The sequence below is a fragment of the Coregonus clupeaformis genome, chromosome 8, assembly GCF_020615455.1.
Source record: "Coregonus clupeaformis isolate EN_2021a chromosome 8, ASM2061545v1, whole genome shotgun sequence".
NCBI classification, from domain to species: Eukaryota; Metazoa; Chordata; class Actinopteri; order Salmoniformes; family Salmonidae; genus Coregonus; species Coregonus clupeaformis.
Genome location: NC_059199.1, coordinates 11228715 through 11252676, shown reverse-complemented (window position 1 = coordinate 11252676; position 23962 = coordinate 11228715). Strand labels below are relative to the sequence as shown.

Sequence of the window (23962 nt, the reverse complement as noted above, 5' to 3'; positions counted from 1 at the left end):
AATGTAAGGCTTATTTATTTTCCCCTGGCAGAGGACGAGCAGTCAACCACTCTCATCCTCCATCTCATCTCATCCTCCATCTCATCTCATCCTCCATCTCATCTCATCCTCCATCTCATCCTCCATCTCATCTCATCCTCCATCTCATTCTCCATCTCATCTCATCCTCCATCTCATTCTCCATCTCATCTCATCCTCCATCTCATCTCATCCTCCATCTCATCTCATCCTCCATCTCATCCTCCATCTCATCTCATCCTCCATCTCATCTCATCCTCCATCTCATTCTCCATCTCATCTCATCCTCCATCTCATCTCATCCTCCATCTCATTCTCCATCTCATCTCATCCTCCATCTCATCTCATCCTCCATCTCATTCTCCATCTCATCTCATCCTCCATCTCATCTCATCCTCCATCTCATTCTCCATCTCATCTCATCCTCCATCTCATCTCATCCTCCATCTCATTCCCCATCTCATCTCATCCTCCATCTCATTCCCCCTCTCCGTCTGTCTTTCCTCCCCTGTTAAATAGATCTGATTAGCTCACCCCAGTTCAAGATTTTTGGGATGCTTTGTTGGTAGTTGGTGATGTAGTGTATGAGCAGCAGCTTGCGTGGTCTGAACCCAATCCGTACGAAACCATAACCTTCAGGTGATTGTGATCTATAGGCCACATGACACACTGTCCATTAACAGCCTACTGTAAGGCAGGAAGTACAGTGGCTTGCGACAGTATTCACCCCCCTTGGCATTTTTCCTATTTTGTTGCCTTACAACCTGGAATTAAAATAGATTTTTTTGGGGGGGGGGTTTGTATCATTTGATTTACACAACATGCCTACCACTTTGAAAATGCAAAATATTTTCTTTTGTGAAACAAACAAGAAAAAATACCACAAAAAAAGAAAATTTGAGCGTGCATAACTATTCACCCCCCCCAAAGTCAATACTTTGTAGAGCTTGGGGTATGTCTCTATAAGCTTGGCACATCTAGCCACTGGGATATTTGCCCATTCTTCAAGGCAAAACTGCTCCAGCTCCTTCAAGTTGGATGGGTTCCGCTGGTGTACAGCAATCTTTAAGTCATTCCACAGATTCTCAATTGGATTGAGGTCTGGGCTTTGACTTGGACATTCCAAGACATTAAAATGTTTCCCCTTAAACCACTCGAGTGTTGCTTTAGCAGTATGCTTAGGGTCATTGTCCTGCTGGAAGGTGAACCTCCGTCCCAGTCTCAAATCTCTGGAAGACAAACAGGTTTCCCTCAAGAATTTCCCTGTATTTAGCGCCATCTATCTTTCCTTCAATTCTGACCAGTTTCCCAGTCCCTGCCGATGAAAAACATCCACACAGCATGACGCTGCCACCACCACGTTTCACTGTGGGGATGGTGTTCTAGGGGTGATGAGAGGTGTTGAGTTTGCGCCAGACATAGCGTTTTCCTTGATGGCCAAAAAGCTCAATTTTAGTCTCATCTGACCAGAGTACCTTCTTCCATATGTTTGGGGAGTCTCCCACATGCCTTTTGGCGAACACCAAACGTGTTTGCTTATTTTTTTATAATGGATTTAATGGTGCTCCGTGGGATGTTCAAAGTTTTTGATATTTTTTTATAACCCAAACCTGATCTGTACAACTTTGTCCCTGACCTGTTTGGAGAGCTCCTTGGTCTTCATGGTGCCGCTTGCTTGGTGGTGCCCCTTGCTTAGTGGTGTTGCAGACTCTGGGGCCTTTCAGGACAGGTGTATATATACTGAGATCATGTGACAGATCATGTGACACTTAGATTGCACACAGGTGGGCTTTATTTAACTAATTATGTGACTTCTGAAGGTAATTGGTTGCACCAGATCTTATTTAGGGGCTTCATAGCAAAGGGGGTGAATACATATGCACGCACCACTTTTCCGTTATTTATTGTTTAGAATTTTTTGAAACAAGTTATTTTTTTCATTTCACTTCACCAATTTGGACTATTTTGTGTATGTCCATTACATGAAATCCAAATAAAAATCAATTTAAATTACAGGTTGTAATGCAACAAAATAGGAAAAACACCCAAGGGGGATGAATACTTTTGCAAGGCACTGTATGGCCAATTTCTGATTCCATCTAGTCAGCAACAATAATTTATTAGTATTTATTTTTGTATTCATTTTTTTGTACTTAAACATATACTGTACATAGTAGTGCCATTTTATTCTTGCAACCGAGAATGGTTTAGATAAATAGAAGACAAATCGTCTTTAATCTAAACTGAGTTCAATTGAGTTGAAGTCATTAGCCCCTGATCTTGTAGAGCATGTGGAAAGAAGACATGAAGTTGAAGGAAGTCCCACTGATTGTTCTAATAGTCAACACCCAGCACAGCCTGTCAGGCAGCATAACTAGTCCGTAGCTCTTGGCTGAGCCCTTGGCCTCCGACTTCAAAACAGCCGTGTCCGTGCGTGACGTGTGCTTGTTAGGCCATCTCTGAAAGCCTTCCAAAGGGGAAAGAAAAATCACCTTTTAACGGGATAGGTTGCTCCTAAGCACATTGTGATGGAGGAGCTGTCAAATGGGTCTTAAAAGGGGTATCGTAGAATAGTTTTTAGAGTTTTTATATCAGGGTCCTCTAATAGGGATAGGGCCGTAGCTCGTGATCCGATGTTGTGGCTCTCGCCAAAGGGGGATGATGTAGGAATTTTCTTCAAACTAGAGTCAACTCTGTTAAAGACAGAGAGGTCTTGACTAAACATCATAGTCAGGGTCAGGAGCATTTCCTGACCACATGACCTTTAACCTGACCTGGAAAACCCCCTGGCCCTACACAAAGATCATTGCTAGAGGACTCTCTCTTTCTCTTTCTCTGCCCCCCTCCCCCACCCCACCCTCATAGGCCTATAAACACAATCACTCAATACTTACAAATACACAGTCCATTTATACTACCAAGTTCAAATCATAATTATGATTGTCAATAATGATTGTCAATGAGTAATTCTCAAATTGAAAGCCCTTCACATTGTATTGGGGTAGTACCTCATCCCATCCACCAATTATGTCTAGATACACGGCAGCCATATTTCTTATATTAGACAACCGGTTTAACAGTTAGAGGTTATCACCTTACCTTTTGGGGGTGTCCATGGCCTCTCCCAGGTCCTCGTATTCCATGTGAAACACACTGGAGAAGGAGTTCTGGAACATACAACCACCACAGCGGTTATTTACCTTATGGCAGCCATTACTGACTATGGAGGGAGAGGAGCGAGAGAGAGAGACATGCCAGCCCAGCAAAAGTGGGGGAGAGGAGAGCGAGAGACATGCTAGCCAATAGCTAATGCTATTAGTCTCCAGTGACAGTACACACAAACTCAGCATAGCAGAGAGAGAGAGAGAGAGAGAGAGAGAGAGAGAGAGAGAGAGAGAGAGAGAGAGAGAGAGAGAGAGAGAGAGAGAGAGAGAGAGAGAGAGAGAGAGAGAGAGAGAGAGAAATAAATAAATAAATAAAAAGTGTGTGTGTGTGCAAGCCGCGAGAATGCTGATGATACCTGATGGTAGCAGCGTGTCGTTTTTCATTATTAAGCCCAAACCATAGTCCTAACCTTAACCACTCGAGATGAACTACTAAAATATTAGCCTTTTAGTTTATTATTTTTTGACCATGAATTAATGTGCCACAAATAGACGTTTGTCGATAATACGTCTACATTTCAAGGGGAAACTATGAGATCTTGTTGGTCTGTGTGTGACTGCGTCTGTGCTCATCAGGTTTGCATGGGCCCTCATTCAAGTACAAAATGTACACTTCAGAGAGAGTGTGTGTGTGTACATCATGACGTGTGTGTGTTTATACAACGGGTGGGTCTATTCCTGAATGCTGATTGGTTAAAATCGCATTCCAGTTACCACTGGCTAAATCTATGACGTTAAAATGCCTATTTACTCTGTTCCATCTGACTGCGCAATCCACTGTCTCATCAGCCCAGCCAAGCAATTTATAAACTTGATCTCCATTATAAAAAGCATCTAGACATTATCTCACATTTCTTTTAGACTAACATTTCGTTTTCAACAGCAGAGATTTGTATAAACCTTGCTGTCTATCTGTCACGGTTTCGGCCGAGGCTGCCTCTCTTCCTTGTTCGGGCAGGCTTCGGCGTTCGTTGTCTCCGGAATACTAGCTGCCACCGTTGTATGTTTCATGTTCGTTTGCTTTTGTCTGTTTGTTGTGACACCTGTTCTCGTTTAGCGTAATTAGTGTCCTATAAGTTTCTCGTTGTGTTTGTCTAGTGTTGTGTGTGATTGATTTATTCCTGTCGTGTGTTGCTTGTTATTTGCATTCTCGCTCGGTTGAGCTTCACTCCACTGCGTTGGAGCATTTTCGCACATGTTTAGTGCGCCTATATTTTTGTCGCCTTCGTGCGTAATTTCGCCTTCGGGCAAGTGTGTTCGCATTTTTCTTGTTGGAAATAGTACTAAAGTCTTTTGGACTATACTTCGGTGTCCTGCGCTTGATTCCACCACTACACCCACCTACAGCACTCATGACAGAATCACACACCTTCAAGATGGAATCAGCAGGAGCCGCAGCAGCCCAGGCGACGCTGGAGGACAAGGTCCGGGAACAAAGTGACCAGATTCTGCAGATGGGGTCCGCACTGCAGGAGGTGATCACCACCATCCGAGGCTGGGGGACTCCTCCACCGCCACCCTCCCTGCCAGCACCATCGGCCAGTCAGCCCATTCCTGCTCCGGAACCCCGAGGAGTTCGACTCTCGCTCCCGAGGGCCTACGATGGGACCGCGGCCGGGTGTCAGGGATTCCTTCTCCAGGTGGAGCTGTACCTGGCCACCGTGCACCCGGCGCCCTCGGGACATGAGAGCGTGTCCGCCCTGATCTCCTGCCTTTCCGGGAAGGCGTTGGAATGGGCCAACGCGGAGTGGAGGAGGATCGACGCGGATACCATCACCTACGACGAGTTCTCCCGCCGCTTCAGGGCGGTGTTTGACCATCCCCCGGAGGGGAAAGCGGCGGGGGAGCGTCTGGTCTTCCTCCGACAGGGGAGGAGGAGTGCCCAGGAGTTCGCCCTCGAATTCCGTACTCTAGCGGCAGATGCAGGGTGGAATGAGCGGGCTCTCATCGATCACTACAGATGTAGTCTTCGCGAGGACGTCCGTCGGGAGCTGGCCTGTAGGGACACCAGCCTCACGTTCGACCAGTTGGTCGACATGTCCATCAGGCTGGATAACCTGCTAGCTACCCGCGGACGTTCCGAGGGGGGTCCGTCCATTTCACCCTCCAGCGCCTCCGAGCCGTGCCCCATGGAGCTCGGGGGGCGCTGGCGCTAGAGAGAGGAGGGGTCGGCTTACGAGGGGGTCCATCTCCTGCACCAACTGTGGTCGGGGAGGACACACCGCGGCTAGGTGCTGGGGATGGTCTCCTAGGGGAGAGGACGACAGGTCCCGCACTGGGGATTCCTTCCAGGTGAGTAGGCGCCCCACTCACCCAGAGCTCTCTGTTGCACATTTCTGTATACCTGTGCGTTTTCCACAGGTAGCACCTCATTCCCAGCATAAGGCGCTGGTAGATTCAGGCGCGGCTGGGAATTTTGTTGATAAGAAGTTTTGTTTAGCCTTAGGGATTCCCCTTCTTCCTGTTGATGTCCCTTTCCCCGTTCATGCCCTAGATAGCCGTCCGTTGGGTGCGGGCTTAATCAGGGAGGCCACTGCGCCACTTAGGATGTGTGCGCAGGGGGGTCATCAGGAGATGATTCAGCTATTTCTGATTGACTCGCCTGCGTATCCGGTGGTGCTGGGCATGCCCTGGTTGAGTACCCATAACCCATCTATTTCGTGGCAGGAGAGGGCTCTGATGGAGTGGTCTGCCCAGTGTGTGGGTCGATGTTTGGGCGTTTCCGTAGGGGCTACCTCGGTGGAGAGTCCAAACCAGGTGCCCGCATTGCACATTCCCCCTGAGTTTGGGGATTTGGCTATTGCGTTTAGTAAGTCGAGGGCGACGCGGTTGCCGCCCCCATAGGCAGGGAGATTGTGCGATAGACCTCCAGGCAGGAGCTGCGCTCCCACGGAGCCATGTGTATCCTCTGTCTCAGGAGGAGAAGAAAGCTATGGAGACTTACATAGACGAATCTCTGAGACAAGGATACATACGGCCTTCCACTTCCCCTGCGTCCTCGAGTTTCTTTTTTTGTGAAGAAAAAGGATGGTGGTTTACGCCCGTGCATCGATTACCGTGGTCTCAATCAGATCACGGTGAAGTATAGTTATCCACTCCCGCTGATTGCGACCATGACTGAGTCTTTGCATGGGGCGCATTTCTTCACTAAATTAGATCTCAGGAGCGCGTACAACTTGGTGCGCATCAGGGAGGGCGATGAATGGAAGACAGCCTTTAGTACCACCTCGGGCCATTACGAGTATCTTGTCATGCCATACGGGTTGATGAACGCTCCGTCAGTTTTCCAATCATTCGTGGATGAGATCTTCAGGGACATGCAGGGGCAGGGGGTGGTTGTGTACATAGATGACATTCTCGTGTACTCGCCTACCCGTGTCGAGCATGTGGCCCTGTGTCACGATCGTCTGAGGAAGCGGACCAATACGCAGCGCGTTGAGTGAACATGATGACTTTATATAATCAAAGCAACCACGAAAACAAATAAACGAATGACGATAGTGAAGTCCACAGTGACAAATGACTGTACATGGAACAAAAACCCACAAACACACAGTGAAACCACAACAGTTTAAATATGGCTCCCAATCAGAGATAACGAGCCGACAGCTGACACTCGTTACCTCCGATTGGGAGTCATATGACTAATCACCAAACATAGAAATGAACAACTAGAAACCAACATAGAAATACACCCAAAAGAAAATGAACAACCCTGGCTCAATAATCAAAGTCCATGGAGCCAGAGTGTCACAGTACCCCCTAAAGGTGCGAACTCCGGCGCACCAGCATACAGTCTAGGGGAGGGTCTGGGTGGGCGTCTGTCCATGGTGGCGGCTCTGGCACTGGTCGTGGTCCCCACCCCACCATAGTCACTACCCGCTTACGTAGCCTCCTCCAAATGACCACCCCCCAACTAAACCCCCACAGGATTAAGGGACAGCACTGGACTAAGAGGCATCACCGGACTCAGGGGCAGCACCGGACTAAGGGGCAGCACCGGGCTAAGGGGCAGCACCGGGCTAAGGGGCAGCACCGGACTAAGGGGCAGCACCGGACTGAATGGCGGATCCTGGCTGGCTGGCTCTGGCGGATCCTGGCTGGACGGCTCTGGCGGATCCTTGCTGGACGGCTCTGGCGGATCCTGGCTGGACGGCTCTGGCGGATCCTGGCTGGACGGCTCATGGCTGGCTGACGGATCTGGCTGCTCATGGCTGGCTGACGGATCTGGCTGCTCATGGCTGGCTGACGGATCTGGCTGCTCATGGCTGGCTGACGGATCTGGCTGATCCTGTCTGGCGGAAGGCTCTGGCTGATCCTGTCTGGCGGAAGGCTCTGGCTGATCCTGTCTGGCGGAAGGCTCTGGCTGATCCTGTCTGGCGGAAGGCTCTGGCTGATCCTGTCTGGCGGAAGGCTCTGGCTGATCCTGTCTGGCGGAAGGCTCAGCGGCTCCTGTCTGGCGGAAGGCTCTAGCGGCTCCGGTCTGGCGGACGGCTCTGAAGGCTCATGGCAGACGGGCGGCTTTGCAGGTTCAGTACAGACGGGCGGCTTTAGCGCCGTTGGGCAGACGGGCAGTTCAAGCGCCGTTGGGCAGACGGGCAGTTCAGGCGCCGTTGGGCAGACGGGCAGTCCAGGCGCCGTTGGGCAGACGGGCAGTTCAGGCGCCCGTTGGGCAGACGGGCAGTTCAGGCGCCGTTGGGCAGACGGGCAGTTCAGGCGCCGTTGGGCAGACGGGCAGTTCAGGCGCCGTTGGGCAGACGGCAGACTCTGGCCGTCTGAGGCGCACCTTAGGCCTGGCGCGTAGTGCCGGAACTGGAGGTACCGGGCTGAGGACACGCATCTCAGGGCTAGTGCGGGGAGAAGGAACAGGCCGGACCGGGCTGGCGACGCACACCGTAGACTTGGTGCGGGTGGCAGGAACAGGCCGGGCAGGGCTGTCGACGCACACCGTATCCTTGGTGCGTGGAGCAGGAACAGGCCGGGCAGGGCTGTCGACGCACACCGTATCCTCTGTGCGTGGAGCAGGAACAGGCCGGGCTGGGCTGGCGACGCACACCGTAGGTTCTGTGCGTGGAGCAGGAACAGGCCGGGCTGGGCTGGCGACGCACACCGTAGGTTCTGTGCGTGGAGCAGGAACAGGCCGGGCTGGGCTGGCGACGCACACCGTGGGCTTGGTGCGTGGAGCAGGAACAGGCCGGGCAGGGCTGTCGACGCACACCGTATCCTTGGTGCGTGGAGCAGGAACAGGCCGGGCAGGGCTGTCGACGCACACCGTATCCTTGGTGCGTGGAGCAGGAACAGGCCGGGCTGGGCTGGCGACGCACACCGTAGGTTCTGTGCGTGGAGCAGGAACAGGCCGGGCTGGGCTGGCGACGCACACCGTAGGTTCTGTGCGTGGAGCAGGAACAGGCCGGGCTGGGCTGGCGACGCACACCGTGGGCTTGGTGCGTGGAGCAGGAACAGGCCGGGCAGGGCTGTCGACGCACACCGTATCCTTGGTGCGTGGAGCAGGAACAGGCCGGGCAGGGCTGTCGACGCACACCGTATCCTTGGTGCGTGGAGCAGGAACAGGCCGGGCTGGGCTGGCGACGCACACCGTAGGTTCTGTGCGTGGAGCAGGAACAGGCCGGGCTGGGCTGGCGACGCACACCGTGGGCTTGATGCGTGGAGTAGGAACAGGCCGGTCCGTACTGGGAACACACACCACTGGCTTTAACTGGGGATCAGGAACGGGCCGGACCGGACTGGTAACACACATCAGTCTCTCACGCCGTGCCGCAACAACTTCCCTTCCTCTACTCGCCAATGGCTCCCGTAATCCGATAGCCTTCTCTCCACGTCTCCCTGTGGCCGCCTCCTGCTGCCCAGCCGCCCAAGCCATGTGCCCCCCCAAAAAACTTTTTTGGGGTTGCCTCTCGTCCTTCCAACGATGATGGCCCTGCTGACGCCGTTGCTCCTCTCTCGCCAGGGCCTTGATCTTCCCCCAAGGTCCCTTGCCCCCGAGCATGTCCTCCCAGGACCACGATTTTCCCACCTGGGCCATCGCCAGCCTCTCGATCTCCTTACCAGGCGCTTCCTCCCATGTCCAGCTGTCTTGCTCCTGGACACGCTGCTTGGTCCTTCTATGGTGTGGGTTTTTCTGTCACGATCGTCTGAGGAAGCGGACCAATACGCAGCGCGTTGAGTGAACATGATGACTTTATATAATCAAAGCAACCACGAAAACAAATAAACGAATGACGATAGTGAAGTCCACAGTGACAAATGACTGTACATGGAACAAAAACCCACAAACACACAGTGAAACCACAACAGTTTAAATATGGCTCCCAATCAGAGATAACGAGCCGACAGCTGACACTCGTTACCTCCGATTGGGAGTCATATGACTAATCACCAAACATAGAAATGAACAACTAGAAACCAACATAGAAATACACCCAAAAGAAAATGAACAACCCTGGCTCAATAATCAAAGTCCATGGAGCCAGAGTGTCACACCCTGGTGCGCAGAGTGTTGCGGAGGCTGGTGGAGCACGACCTGTATGTTAAGGCAGAGAAGTGTCTGTTTTTCCAGGAGTCGGTCTCCTTTTTGGGGTATCAGTTGTCTGCGTCAGGGGTGAAGATGGAGGTAGACCGGGTGTCAGCCGTGCGTAATTGGCAAACACCAACCACTGTGAAGGAGGTGCAGCAGTTTTTGGGGTTTGCGAATTACTACCGGAGGTTTATCCGGGGTTTTGGACAGGTGGCAGCTCCCATCACGTCTCTTTTGAAGGGGGGGTCCGGTGCGTCTGCAGTGGTCTGCCGAGGCGGACAGGGCGTTTGGGAGGCTGAAGGACCTGTTTACCTCGGCCCCGGGTGCTGGCGCATCCGGATCCCTCTTTGCCATTTCAGGTAGAGGTGGACGCGTCTGAGGCCGGTATAGGAGCCGTGCTTTCACAACGGTCAGGCGCGCCACCTAAACTCCGCCCCTGTGCTTTTTATTCTAAGAAGCTCAGTCCGGCTGAGCGAAACTATGACGTAGGGGACAGGGAGCTGTTAGCCGTGGTACAGGCCCTAAAGGTGTGGAGGCACTGGCTTGAGGGGGCTCAACACCCTTTCCTCATTTTGACGGACCACCGTAACCTGGAGTACATCCGGGCAGCGAGGAGGCTGAACCCTCGTCAGGCAAGATGGAGCATGTTTTTGACCCGGTTTACATTTAAGATCACGTACATCCCTGGGTCACAGAACGGTAAGGCAGATGCACTGTCTCGGCGGTATGACACGGAGGAGAGGTCCGTGGAGCCCACTCCCATACTGCCGGAGTCGTGTCTGGTGGCACCGGTAGTGTGGGAGGTCGATGCTGAGCTCGAGCGGGCGTTACGCACCGACCCTAGTCCACCACAATGCCCGGAGGGTCGGAAGTACGTTCCGCTCGAGGTTCGGGATCGATTGATCTATTGGGCTCACACGTCACCCTCCTCTGGACACCCTGGTATCGGCCGGACAGTGCACTGTCTTAGTGCCAAGTACTGGTGGCCCACGTTGGCAAGGGATGTGAGGGTTTATGTTTCCTCCTGCTCGGTGTGCGCCCAGTGTAAGGCGCCTAGACATCTGCCTAGGGGTAAGTTACTACCCCTGCCCGTTCCACAACGACCATGGTCTCACCTCTCGGTGGATTTCCTTACTGACCTTCCTCCTTCACAGGGGAATACCACTATACTGGTCGTTGTGGACCGGTTTTCTAAGGCCTGTCGTTTGCTCCCCATGCCGGGCCTTCCTACTGCCCTGCAAACTGCCGAAGCACTATTCACCCATGTGTTCCGGCACTACGGGGTACCCGAGGATATTGTGTCTGATCGAGGTCCCCAATTTACCTCCAGGGTCTGGAGAGCCTTTATGGAGCGGTTGGGGGTCTCGGTGAGCCTCACCTCGGGTTACCACCCGAGAGTAATGGGCAGGTGGAGCAGCGTGAACCAGGATGTGGGTAGGTTTCTTAGAACATACTGCCAGGACCGGCCGGAGGAGTGGGCAAGGTACGTTCCCTGGGCCGAGATGGCCCAGAATTCCCTACGCCATTCCTCCACTAACCTAACCCCTTTCCAATGTGTGTTGGGTTACCAGCCGGTTCTGGCACCTTGGCAGCAGAGCCAGATCGAGGCTCCTGCGGTGGATGAGTGGGCGCGGCGCTCGGAGGAGTCGTGGAACGCTGCACACGTCCACCTGCAGCGGGCCCTCCGACGTCATAAGGCGAGCGCCGATCTCCACCGCAGTGAGGGACCGGTGTACGCACCTGGTGATCGAGTCTGGCTCTCTACCAGAAACCTGCACCTCCGCCTGCCCTGTCGGAAACTGGGTCGGCGGTTTGTAGGGCCATTTAAAGTCCTGAGAGGGTTGAACGAGGTGTGTTACAAATTACAACTACCTGTTGAATATAAAAGTATTAACCCCTCGTTCCATGTGTCCCTTCTCAGGCCGGTGGTAGCTGGCCCACTCCAAGAAAGTGAGATCAGGGAGACTCCTCCGCCCCCATTGGACATCGAGGGGGCACCGGCGTACTCCGTGAGGTCCATCTTGGATTCGAGACGTCGGATGGGGGGGTCTCCAGTATCTAGTGGAGTGGGAGGGGTACGGTCCGGAGGAACGGTGCTGGGTGCCGAGGAGAGACATTTTGGACCCGTCTCTCCTGACGGAATTCCATCGTGGGCACCCGACGCACCCTGCTCCGCGTCCTCCGGGTCGTCCCCGAGGCCAGAGTCAGCGCACGTCTGGAGCCGCGCGTCAAGGGGGGGGGGTACTGTCACGGTTTCGGCCGAGGCTGCCTCTCTTCCTTGTTCGGGCAGGCTTCGGCGTTCGTTGTCTCCGGAATACTAGCTGCCACCGTTGTATGTTTCATGTTCGTTTGCTTTTGTCTGTTTGTTGTGACACCTGTTCTCGTTTAGCGTAATTAGTGTCCTATAAGTTTCTCGTTGTGTTTGTCTAGTGTTGTGTGTGATTGATTTATTCCTGTCGTGTGTTGCTTGTTATTTGCATTCTCGCTCGGTTGAGCTTCACTCCACTGCGTTGGAGCATTTTCGCACATGTTTAGTGCGCCTATATTTTTGTCGCCTTCGTGCGTAATTTCGCCTTCGGGCAAGTGTGTTCGCATTTTCCTTGTTGGAAATAGTACTAAAGTCTTTTGGACTATACTTCGGTGTCCTGCGCTTGATTCCACCACTACACCCACCTACAGCACTCTTGACACTATCACTCCGACATTTGCAACATTGTTTCAATATTTAAATTCGATCTCCAGCTGTCCCATAGTAATGAACGTGTCAGGAGTCGGGACGAGACAGACAGACAGGCAGCATTTCTCAGCCAGTCGAAATCATGTATCAGCTGGCATCATTTTTATGGATATATACAAAGAAATGTCAATTGAAAAAAGGTAAAATGAAACTAAGTGCAGCTAGTTTGCAGTCTTTCCAGCTTCAGTTTGAAGTGATTGTGTTAGCTGTGTTGTTGGCTAGCTCCTCTGAACAACAGTGTCCTGACGAGTGAGCACATTTTCTATGCCAGGCGAAATCGCGCCTCATTAGCTCATTGTTATGGATGTATCCAAATAAATGTCACTAGAAAACAGCTTAAACAAATGCAAATGCAGCTATTTTGCTGTTATTCTCGCTGCATTTTTGACGTGACTGTAAGTTAGCCGTAGTTGGCTAGCTAGCAAGCAAGGGATAAGAACGTTGCCAGCCAGTATGGCAATGGAACATTTAGAACGAACGACTGGGTCGCTCGCGTCCATAGATACAGAACAAAAAGACTGAACGACTGGGTCGCATCTCTGGCAACCGAACCAATAGAATGAACGACCAGCCGGCTAGGGTAGCAACCCTAGATTTGTGTCGGGACTGTATCTTGTGGAAGGCTGAAATAGGATGAATAAATTCGTCAAAATACATTTTTTAATGAAAATATGTCAATGTTTATTTGAATATGTTGGTAACCCATTGTATAAAAGTGATAATGCCCTCGAAGCCGGTGTTTGGCTCGACTTCGTCTCGGGCCTAACAACACCCATGCCAATATATTCTCCAAACACAGACTTCTCAGGCATTCTCACTTAAGTGTGTGTGTACATCATGTCGTGAATGAGTTTTCACACAGGACATTTCAGGTTCCCCGCTCCCATCAATTAAGCCATCATGGTGAACCACCGAGACCAACCGCTAATAACTGAGGCACCACCATCCGTACAACCCTCTCTCTCTCCCGCTCCCAAGGGAGAGAGGGAAGTTGATATATTACACATCAGGCCTGGCCAGAAGCTGAGTTTATTTCAGCATTCCTGGACTCACGGTTACCCCCTTATAGGGACTTGTTTTCGACCTGCGCTCCCCTCGCAAAGTATCCTTTTTCCATTTTTAAGAGCCAGGAGGGTGAGGCAGGATGTTAGGATCCTGAGTACATTTTATTTTTTTTATTCATGGAAAAATGCATCCATTCGATGTTAGTATAAATGACAAGTCTTACTTTAAGCTAGTGCGGTCTTTAGAGAGAGAGAGAGAGAGAGAGAGAGAGAGAGAGAGAGAGAGAGAGAGAGAGAGAGAGAGAGAGAGAGAGAGAGAGACACACAGTGGGTGGATCGTAATTGATTCCCTTTGACCAGAATGCCACTCTTATTTCAGTGGCATTAGAAGAGACCCTTTCTACTCTCCTGATAGTGAAGGTGACTCATTACGGCAAAACAACTTTCAATCCAAATTGCAGGCTTGTACAGAAAAGCTTTTAGCTCCCTCCAGTCAACTCCATCCTTTCTCCCGCACAGAGAAGTCTTAAACACAACACAAGAGAACATAATGGAGTCTGGACTTAGCGTCTAGCGTTCTCCTCTCCGCCTTACTCACTGCAATACATCACACTCCTCGCCGTAGCTAAATATTGAAATTACAATTTCGGAGGGGTGTAGGAGGGGACTGTATGTGTGAAAGGGGAGTGGGAGTGAGTGTGTGTGTGTGCATGCGTGCGTGCGTGAGCAAACATACGTGCATGTTTATAATATATAATATTCCAAAGGTAAAAGTGTATTATTAATATCATGATTTTGACATCTTATTTATAGGACTAATGGTAACTACTTCTAAAGTTCCAAAGTTCCAATCAACCATGGATGAATGATAGTATACCTACAGTGAGGGAAAAAAGTATTTGATCCCCTGCTGATTTTGTACGTTTGCCCACTGACAAAGAAATGATCAGTCTATCATTTTAATGGTAGGTTTATTTGAACAGTGAGAGACAGAATAACAACAACAAAAATCCAGAAAAACGCATGTCAAAAATGTTATAAATCAGAAAGATTTCTGGCTCTCAGGTGTCTTTTATACAGGTAACGAGCTGAGATTAGGAGCACACTCTTAAAGGGAGTGCTACTAATCTCAGTTTGTTACCTGTATAAAAGACACCTGTCCACAGAAGCAATCAATCAGATTCCAAACTCTCCACCATGGCCAAGACCAAATAGCTCTCCAAGGATGTCAGGGACAAGATTGTAGACCTACACAAGGCTGGAATGGGCTACAAGACCATCGCCAAGCAGCTTGGTGAGAAGTTGACAACAGTTGGTGTGATTATTCGCAAATGGAAGAAACAAAAAATAACTGTCAATCTCCCTCGGCCTGGGGCTCCATGCAAGATCTCACCTTGTGGAGTTGCAATGATCATGAGAACGGTGAGGAATCAGCCCAGAACTACACGGGAGGATCTTGTCAATGATCTCAAGGCAGCTGGGACCATAGTCACCAAGAAAACAATTGGTAACACACTACGCTGTGAAGGACTGAAATCCTGCAGCGCCCGCAAGGTCCCCCTGCTCAAGAAAGCACATATACAGGCCTGTCTGAAGTTTGGCAATGAACATCTGAATGATTCAGAGGAGAACTGGGTGAAAGTGTTGTGGTCAGATGAGACCAAAATCGAGCTCTTTGGCATCAACTCAACTCACCGTGTTTGGAGGAGGAGGAATGCTGCCTATGACCCCAAGAACACCATCCCCACCGTCAAACATGGAGGTGGAAACATTATGCTTTGGGGATGTTTTTCTGCTAAGGGGACAGGACAACTTCACCGCATCAAAGGGACGAAGGATGGGGCCATGTACCGTCAAATCTTGGGTGAGAACCTCCTTCCCTCAGCCAGGGCATTGAAAATGGGTAGTGGATGGGTATTCCAGCATTACAATGACCCAAAACACACAGCCAAGGCAACAAAGGGGTGGCTCAAGAAGGAGCACATTAAGGTCCTGGAGTGGCCTAGCCAGTTTCCAGACCTTAATCCCATAGAAAATCTGTGGAGGGAGCTGAAGGTTCGAGTTGCCAAACGTCACCCTCGAAACCTTAATGACTTGGAGAAGATCTGCAAAGAGGAGTGGAACAAAATCCCTCCTGAGATGTGTGCAAACCTGGTGGCCTACTACAAGAAACGTCTGACCTCTGTGATTGCCAACAAGGGTTTTGCCACCAAGTAATAAGTCATGTATTGCAGAGGGGTCAAATACTTATTTCCCTCATTAAAATGCAAATCAATTTATAACATTTTTGACATGCGTTTTTCTGGATTTTTGTTGTTGTTATTCTGTCTCTCACTGTTCAAATAAACCTACCATTAAAATTATTGACTGATCATGTCTTTGTCAGTGGGCAAACGTATAAAATCAGCAGGGGATCAAATCCTTTTTTCCTCACTGTAGACACACGTTTAAATGATGGTGTCCTTTTGTCAAATCAGATGTTAATGTAGCCTACATAAACCCAACCTTCACATACAGCTTGTGTAAGAGAAGTTAGAGGAGTTACTTTCAACTATTCAATGTTATTTAGGTAGTCTACGCAAATGAGTATGGAAGCTGATACATTTTTTAAAGTGCTGACATGAAAGCTCAGCTGAATTGAACACAGCTCGTTTCCAAAGTTAAGCAGGGTACAGGTAGGCATCTGGATGGTAGTCTGGTTCTCACTGAAGTGCATTACCCCTCATATACCAGTAGGAGTCAGTGTTAAGGCAGGAATCGTTGGACTGTGGCTTCACATTTTAAATCAAATCAAAGTTTATTGGTCGCGTACAAAGATTTGCAGATGTTATCGCAGGTAGAGCGAAATGCTTGTGTTTCTAGCTCCAACAGTGCAGTAATACCTAACAATACAAAACAATACACACATCATCCAGATAAATACAAAATCAGTTACAGTGCATTCGGACAGTATTCAGACCCCTTCCCTTTATCCACATTTTATGAAGTTACAGCCTTATTCTAAAATTGATTATTTTATTTTTACTCATCAATCTACACAAAATACCCCATAATGACAAAGTGAAAACAGGTTTATAGAAATTTTTGCACATGTATAAAACATAAATAATATAATTATTCAGACCCTTTGCTATGAGACTCGAAATTGAGCTCAGGTGCATCCTGTTTGCATTGATCATCCTTGAGGTCTTTCTACAACTTGATTGGAGTCCACCTGTAGTAAATTCAATTGATTGGACATGATTTGGAAAGACACACACCTGTCTATATAAGGTCCCACAGTTGACAGTGCATGTCAGGGCAGAATCCAAGCCATGAGGTCGAAGGAATTGTCCGTAGAGCTCAGAGACAGGATTGTGTTGAGTCACAGATCTGGGGAAGGGTACCAAAACATTTCTGCAGCATTGAAGGTCCCCAAGAACACAGTGACCTCCATCAATCCTAAAGAAGACGGTTTGGAACCACCAAGACTCTTCCTAGAGCTGGCCGCCCGGCCAAACTGAGCAATCGGGGGAGAAGGGCCTTGGTCAGGGAGGTGACTAAGAACCCAATGGTCACTCTGACAGAGCTCCAGAGTTCCTCTGTGGAGATGGGAGAACCTTTCAGAAGGACAACCATCTCTGCAGCACTCCACCAATCAGGCCTTTATGGTTGAGACCTGAAAATAGCTGTGCAGCGATGCTCCCTATCCAATCTGACAGAGCTTGAGAGGATCTGCAGAGAAGAATGGGAGAAACTCCCCAAATACAGGTGTGCCAAGCTTGTAGCGTCATACAGAAAACTACTTGAGGCTGTAATCGCTGCCAAAGGTGCTTCAATAAAGTACTGAGTAAAGGGTCTGAATACTTATGTAAATGTGTTATTTCCTGTTTTTTGTTGTTGTGGAAAACATGTCTAAAAACATGTTTTTGCTTTGTCATTATGGGGTATTGTGTGTAGATTGATGAGAAAAACAAAACAATTTAATCAATTTTAGAATAAGGCAGTAACGTAACAAGGTGGAAAAAGTCAAGGGGTCTGAATACTTTCCGAATGCACTTTATATAGGCTGAGACATGACTAGAATACAGTATATACAGTATGTAAACATTATTAAAGTGACCAGTGTTCAATGACTCTATGTACATAGGGCAGCAGTCTCTAAGGTGCAGGGTAGAGTACCAGGTAGTAGCCGGAGCGAACAGTGACTAAGGTTCAGGGCAGGGTACTGGGCGGAGGCCAGCTAGTGGTGACTGTTAAACAGTCTGATGGCCTGGAGATAGAAGCTTTCTCAGTCTCTCTCGGTCCCAGCTTTGATGCACCTGTACTGTCTCCGCCTTCCAGATGGTAGCGGGGTGAGAAGGCGGTGGCTCGGGTGGCTGAGGTCCTTGATCTTCTTGGCCTTCCTGTGACACCGGGTGCTGTAGATGTCCTGGAGGGCAGGCAGTGTGCCCCCGGTTATATGTTGGGCTGACTGCACCACCCTCTGGAGAGCCCTGCAGTTGCTGAGAGTGCAATTGCCGTACCAGGCAGTGATACAGCCCGACAGGATGCTCTCAATGGTGCATCTGTAGAAGTTTGTGAGGGTCTTAGGAGCCATGCCAAATTTCTTCAGCCTCCTGATGTTGAAGAGGCGCTGTTGCACCTTCTTCACCACGCTGTCTGTGTGAAGGGACCATTTCAGGTTGTACCGAGGAACTTGAAGCTTTTGACCCTCTCCACTGCGGCCCCATCGATGTGGATGGGGTCGTGCGCTCTCTGCTGTCCACAATCAGCTCCTTTGTTTTGTTGACGTTGAGAGAGAGAGAGGTTATTTTCCTGGGACCACTCCGCCAGGGCCCTCACCTCCTCCCTGTAGGCTGTCTCGTCATTGCAGGTCTTCAGGCCTACTACTGTTTTGTCGTCTGCAAACTTGATAACTGAGTTGGAGACGTGCGTGCCTATATAGTCATGGGTGAACAGGGAGCAGAGGATGGGGCTGAGCACGCACCCCTGTTGGGCCCCTGTGTTGAGGATCAGCGTGGCGGAGATGTTGTTGCCTACCTTCACCACTTGGGGTCGGCCCGTCTGAAAGTCCAGGAACCAGTTGCACAGGGAGGGGTTCAGACCCAGGGCCCTGAGCTTAGTGATGAACTTGGAGGGCACTATGGTGTTGAAGGCTAAGCTGTAGTCGATGAAGAGCATTCTTACATACACTACATGACCAAAAGTATGTGGACACCTGCTCGTCGAACATCTCATTCCAAAGTCATGGAAGGGCATGTACTCCTGAGTGGCGCAGTGGTCTAAGGCACTGCATCGCAGTGCTAACTGTGCCACTAGAGATCCTGGTTCGAATCCAGGCTCTGTCGCAGCCGGCCGCGACTGGGAGACTCATGGGCGGCGCACAATTGGCCCAGCGTCGTCCAGGGTAGGGGAGGGAATGGCCGGCAGGGATGTAGCTCAGTTGATAGAGCATGGCGTTTGCAACGCCAGGGTTGTGGGTTCGATTCCCACGGGGGGCCAGTATAAAAAAATATGTATTCACTAACTGTAAGTCGCTCTGGATAAGAGCGTCTGCTAAATGACTAAAATGTAAATGTAATTAATATGGAGTTGGTCCCCCCTTTGCTGCTATAACAGCCTCCACTCTTCTGGGAAGGCTTTCCACTAGATGTTAGAACATTTCTGCGGGGACTTGCTTCCATTCAGCCACAAGAGCATTAGTGAGGTCGGGCACTGATGTTGGGCGATTAGGCCTGGCTCGTGGTCGCCGTTCTAATTCATCCCAACGGTGTTTGATGGGGTTGAGGTCAGGGCTCTGTGCAGGCAAGTTCTTCCACACCGATCTCGACAAACCATTTCTGTATGGACCTCGCACGGGGCCATTGTCATGCTGAAACAGGAAAGGGCCTTCCCCAAACTGTTGCCACAAAGTTGGAAGCACAGAATCGTCTAGCATGTCATTGTATGCTGTAGTGTTAAGATTTCCTTTCACTGGAACTAAGGGGCCTAGCCCGAACCATGAAAAACAGCCTCAGACCATTATTCCTCCTCCATCAAACTTTACAGTTGGCACTATGCATTGGTGCAGGTAGCGTTTTCCTGGCATCCGCCGAACCCAGATTCATCCGTCGAACTGCCAGATGATGAAGCGTGATTCATTACTCCAGAGAACGCGTTTCCACTGCTCCAGAGTCCAATGGCGGTGAGCTTTACACCACTCCAGCCGACGCTTGGCATTGCGCATGGTGATCTTAGGCTTGTGTGCAGCTGCTCGGCCATGGAAACCCATTTCATGAAGCTCCCGACTAACAGTTCTTGTGCTGACGTTGCTTCCAGAGGCAGTTTGGAACTCGGTAGTGAGTGTTGCAACTGAGGACAGACTATTTTTACGCGCTACGTGCTTCAGCACTCAGCGGTCCCGTTCTGTGAGCTTGTGTGGCCTACCACTTCACGGATGAGCCGTTGATGCTCCTAGGCGTTTCCACTTCACAATAACAGCACTTACAGTTGACCAGGGCAGCTTTAGCAGGGCTTGTTGGAAAGGTGGCATCCTATGACAGTGGCACATTGAAAGTCACTGAGTTGTTCAGTAAGGCCATTCTACTACCAATATTTGTCTATGGAGATCGCATGGCTGTGTGCTCGAAATAGCCAAGTCTACTAATTTGAAGGGGTGTCCACATACTTTTGTATATATAGTGTAGGTATTTCTCTTGTCGAGGTGGAATAGGGCAGTGTGCAGTGCAACGGCGATTGAGTCATCCATGGATCTGTTGGGGCGATATGTGAATTGTAGTGGGTCTAGATCAGTGGAGGCTGCTAAGGGGAGGACGGCTCATAATAATGGCTGGAACGGAGCAAATGGAATGGTATCAAACACATGGAGACCATGGAAACCAGCCTCAGTCATTCCCACGAGCCCGTCCTCTCAAATGAAGGTGCCACCAACCTCCTGTGGTCTAGGGTGTTGGGTAAGGTGGAGGTGATAAGGTCCTTAACTAGCCTTAATAAAGCACTTCATGATGACAGAAGTGAGTGCTACGGGGCGATTGTCATTTAGTTCAGTTACCTTTGCTTTCTTGGGTACAGGAACAATGGTGGACATCTTGAAGCAAGTGGGGACAACAGACTGGGATATGGAGAGATTGAATATGTCCGTAAACACTCCAGACAGCTGGTCTTCATATGCTCTGAGAACGCAGTTTATTTTATTTAGGTTGATGGTATGATGTTGAGACAATGACGTTGATTCAAACATACCATTTTACTATCAACATTGAAACAAGGTCAAATAAAATGTCTAATCAAATATAAAATTAAACATAATTTCAACCACCCAATATACTGTATATTGAACATAGGACCATAGGAATTTTCAACCCAATTTCAACGTATACATAGTTCTGATGATCATGTTGAAATTAGTTTGATGTAACAACCTGTTAGTCAGGTTAAGTCCATGTATTTAAGATTAAGTTTGACCCTAATTTAAATGTTTACTGGTTGAAATTAGATTAAAACAATACTGGTTGATGACTTTTTTCAAATCCAATGTATTTTCTACGTATATTCCACGTCACAATACTTTGACAAATTACTTTAAAACAACGTTGATTCAACCAGTGGGTAAAAGCTTCCAAACCCATGTTCTAGAAAATGTAGAGCTCTTCTAAGAAGTAATGTCTCTAAGGTGAAAAAAAGCAATATATTATTCATGAGAAATTCTTGGAAAATTCATCCCTTCGCTAGTGCGGTATTTCGTGACTGAGGGTTGGAGGAGAGAGAGAGAGAGAGAGAGAGAGAGAGAGAGAGAGAGAGAGAGAGAGAGAGAGAGAGAGAGAGAGAGAGAGAGAGAGAGAGAGAGAGAGAGAGAGAGAGAGAGAGAGAGAGAGAGAGAGAGAGAGAGAGAGAGAGAGAGAGAGAGAGGAGAACCAGCTTGCCTTCAACTACTGTGAAACATGGATGGTTTAGATGATTTCTACTTGGTAAATAGAGTTAGAGTCTTGGCCACAGTGTGCTGTGCTGTGGAGATGTTTGTCTTACTAACACATGCGCACCCAAACACATGTCTGCAGCACAAGTACACAGCACACACATACACACACGTTTGTATACATGCGCGCACACACACAGACAGACAGACAGAGAGACACACAGTGGGCGGATCGTGATTGATTCCCTTTGACCAGAATGCCACTCTTATTTCAGTGGCATTAGAAGAGACCCTTTCTACTCTCCTGATAGTGAAGGTGACTCATTACGGCAAAACAACTTTCAATCCAAATTGCAGGCTTGTACAGAAAAGCTTTTAGCTCCCTCCAGTCAACCACATCCTTTCTCCCTCACAGAGAAGTCTTAAACACAACACAAGAGAACATAATGGAGATGTCTGGACATAGCGTCTAGCGTTCTCCTCTCCGCCTTACTCACTGCAATACATCACACTCCTCGCCGTAGCTAAAAGTTGAAATTACAATTTCGGAGGGGTGTAGGAGGGGTGTGTGTGTCAAATCAAATCACATGTTCTTTCACATGCTTCATGAACAACAGGTGTAGACTAACAGTGAAATGCTTACTTACGGGCCCTTCCCAACAATGCATAGAGAGAAAAAAAACTGAAATCATAGACAAATAATAACACGAGGAATAAATACACGGGGTACCAGTACCGAATAGATGTGCCGGGGTATGAGGTAGTTGAGGCACACACAGTACCCCAACTAACTGTGTGCCTTCGGAAAGTATTCAGACCCCTTGACTTTTCCCACATTTTGTTACGTTACAGGGTTTTTTTTCGATCGCTAACAAGCATTGTTCAATACTGCGGATACATGTGGAAAACTCTAAATACAGTTATCAAAACAACATGCGACTTGGCAATGCACATCCTACATGTCTCAAAAGAAAATCTTTCTACCAAATGAAAGCTAACGGTCTCTCACGACATGCACACTTTGTCATTCATAGTATCATGACCTACACAACTCTAAAAACAGCTACCACTTGAAAATGTGTCAATTTGTCTTTAATATCATATTTTCTTAGATGAACCAACAGTCATATTTACAAAAGAAGAGTGGCAAACCTGTACTGTATAGAATGTCCTGCAAGATATGTAACGAAATAAAGCAGAAAGGCTGCAATATATTTCTATACAATTTACTGTATTTTTGCAAATTACTGTATTTTGCTTTTTGCAGAGTAATTCCAAAATACACACAAATAAATAATTCCAATACTGTTAAACAAACAAAAAGTGTATACACACTATGAATATTCCTAGCATATTGTCCAAATGAAACAGATCTATAACAGTGCTAGTCAACCCTGTCGGCTACATTGGGCCACAAGTTCTCGTCCACATCACACCGTATGGGCTCTCGCTCAACACCCCTGGGAAAGAACCTCTTTGCATGCCTGATCCATCCCTGGCAATCTTCTGCAGAGATATCCAGGTATCCTGCATTCATTGCATCCATGAGTGACATTTGATCATGTGGATGGTGGTCATAAACTTTCCACCTCCATGAGGAAAATAATGATTCTATGGGGTTGAGGAAGGGAGAGTAATGGGGGAGGAAAAGTGACACCGTCCCAGGATGGGCTGCAAACCACTCGGTGACTGCATGGGAGTGGTGAAATGCCACATTGTCCCATACAATCACCCCGGTTTAAATATTTCTTCACCTGGCAAAAGCCTTCCATAGAGGTCATCCATGAGTTAAATGAGCCTAGTGGTTTATGTAACAGCAGATCCTTCAGAGGATATTGCGGCACACATTGTGATGTTGGCACCCCTCTGGCCCGGGACATTCACTGTTGCTCTTTTCCCAATCACATTCCTTCCACGTCGGCGTGTTTTGGCCATGTTAAAACCAGCCTCATCCACAAAGACAAACATGTGGGGTGTTGTCCTGGCTTCAAGCTCCATGACGCTCTAAAATATTGTAAATCCACAGGGCAACATAACAGTTATTCTATAACAGTAGTTTACATTAAAGTATATTGTAACTGAAATCACTGCTGAGTGTGCAGTGCTCTGGTGGGTTTTGTTTACAGTAAAAACAGTACTGTTTTACAGGATATAGACATCTTACCTGGACATATTGGTACCGGAGTTCCTTGACACGATCAGAGTTCCTCTCAAAGGGAACAGTGTACACCTGCTTTATGCTGATATGATGCTTTGTCAAGACTCTAGCAATGGTTGTCGTGCTTACACTTTCAACATTTTGAAATGTATTATTTTCTGCCAATACTCTCTCTTGAATTTATCTGAGTTTTATGGCATTGTTGCTAATGACCATGTCAACAATTACAGCTTCCTGCTGAGCAGAGAAAATCCTACCTCTCCCCCCTCCATTTGGTAACCGTTGGGTCCTAAAACAGAAATAAAATTACACACAAGTGGTTCGGAGAGCTTTTGCTCGATTTACTACTCTACAGTAATATTCAGTACAGTTAGATGCCCATGCAGAATGCACATCTTACCTGTTAGTTTGCTGTAAGGTTCTTATAATAGATTACACAGTTGAGCATT

At 48.7% G+C, this 23962-nt stretch overlaps 1 protein-coding gene across 3 annotated transcripts in view; it reads right to left on the bottom strand.

The window, feature by feature from the left end:
• The window catches only part of LOC121571090 (cGMP-specific 3',5'-cyclic phosphodiesterase-like), a 122647-nt gene that overhangs the window by 31303 nt on the left and 67382 nt on the right, over positions 1-23962 (bottom strand). For all 3 annotated transcript variants that reach the window (XM_041882368.2, XM_041882366.2, XM_041882367.2), the window contains exon 8: positions 3118-3185. In XM_041882368.2, coding sequence (XP_041738302.2) covers positions 3118-3185 — 68 coding nt within the window. The remainder of the gene's footprint in view (positions 1-3117; positions 3186-23962) is intronic.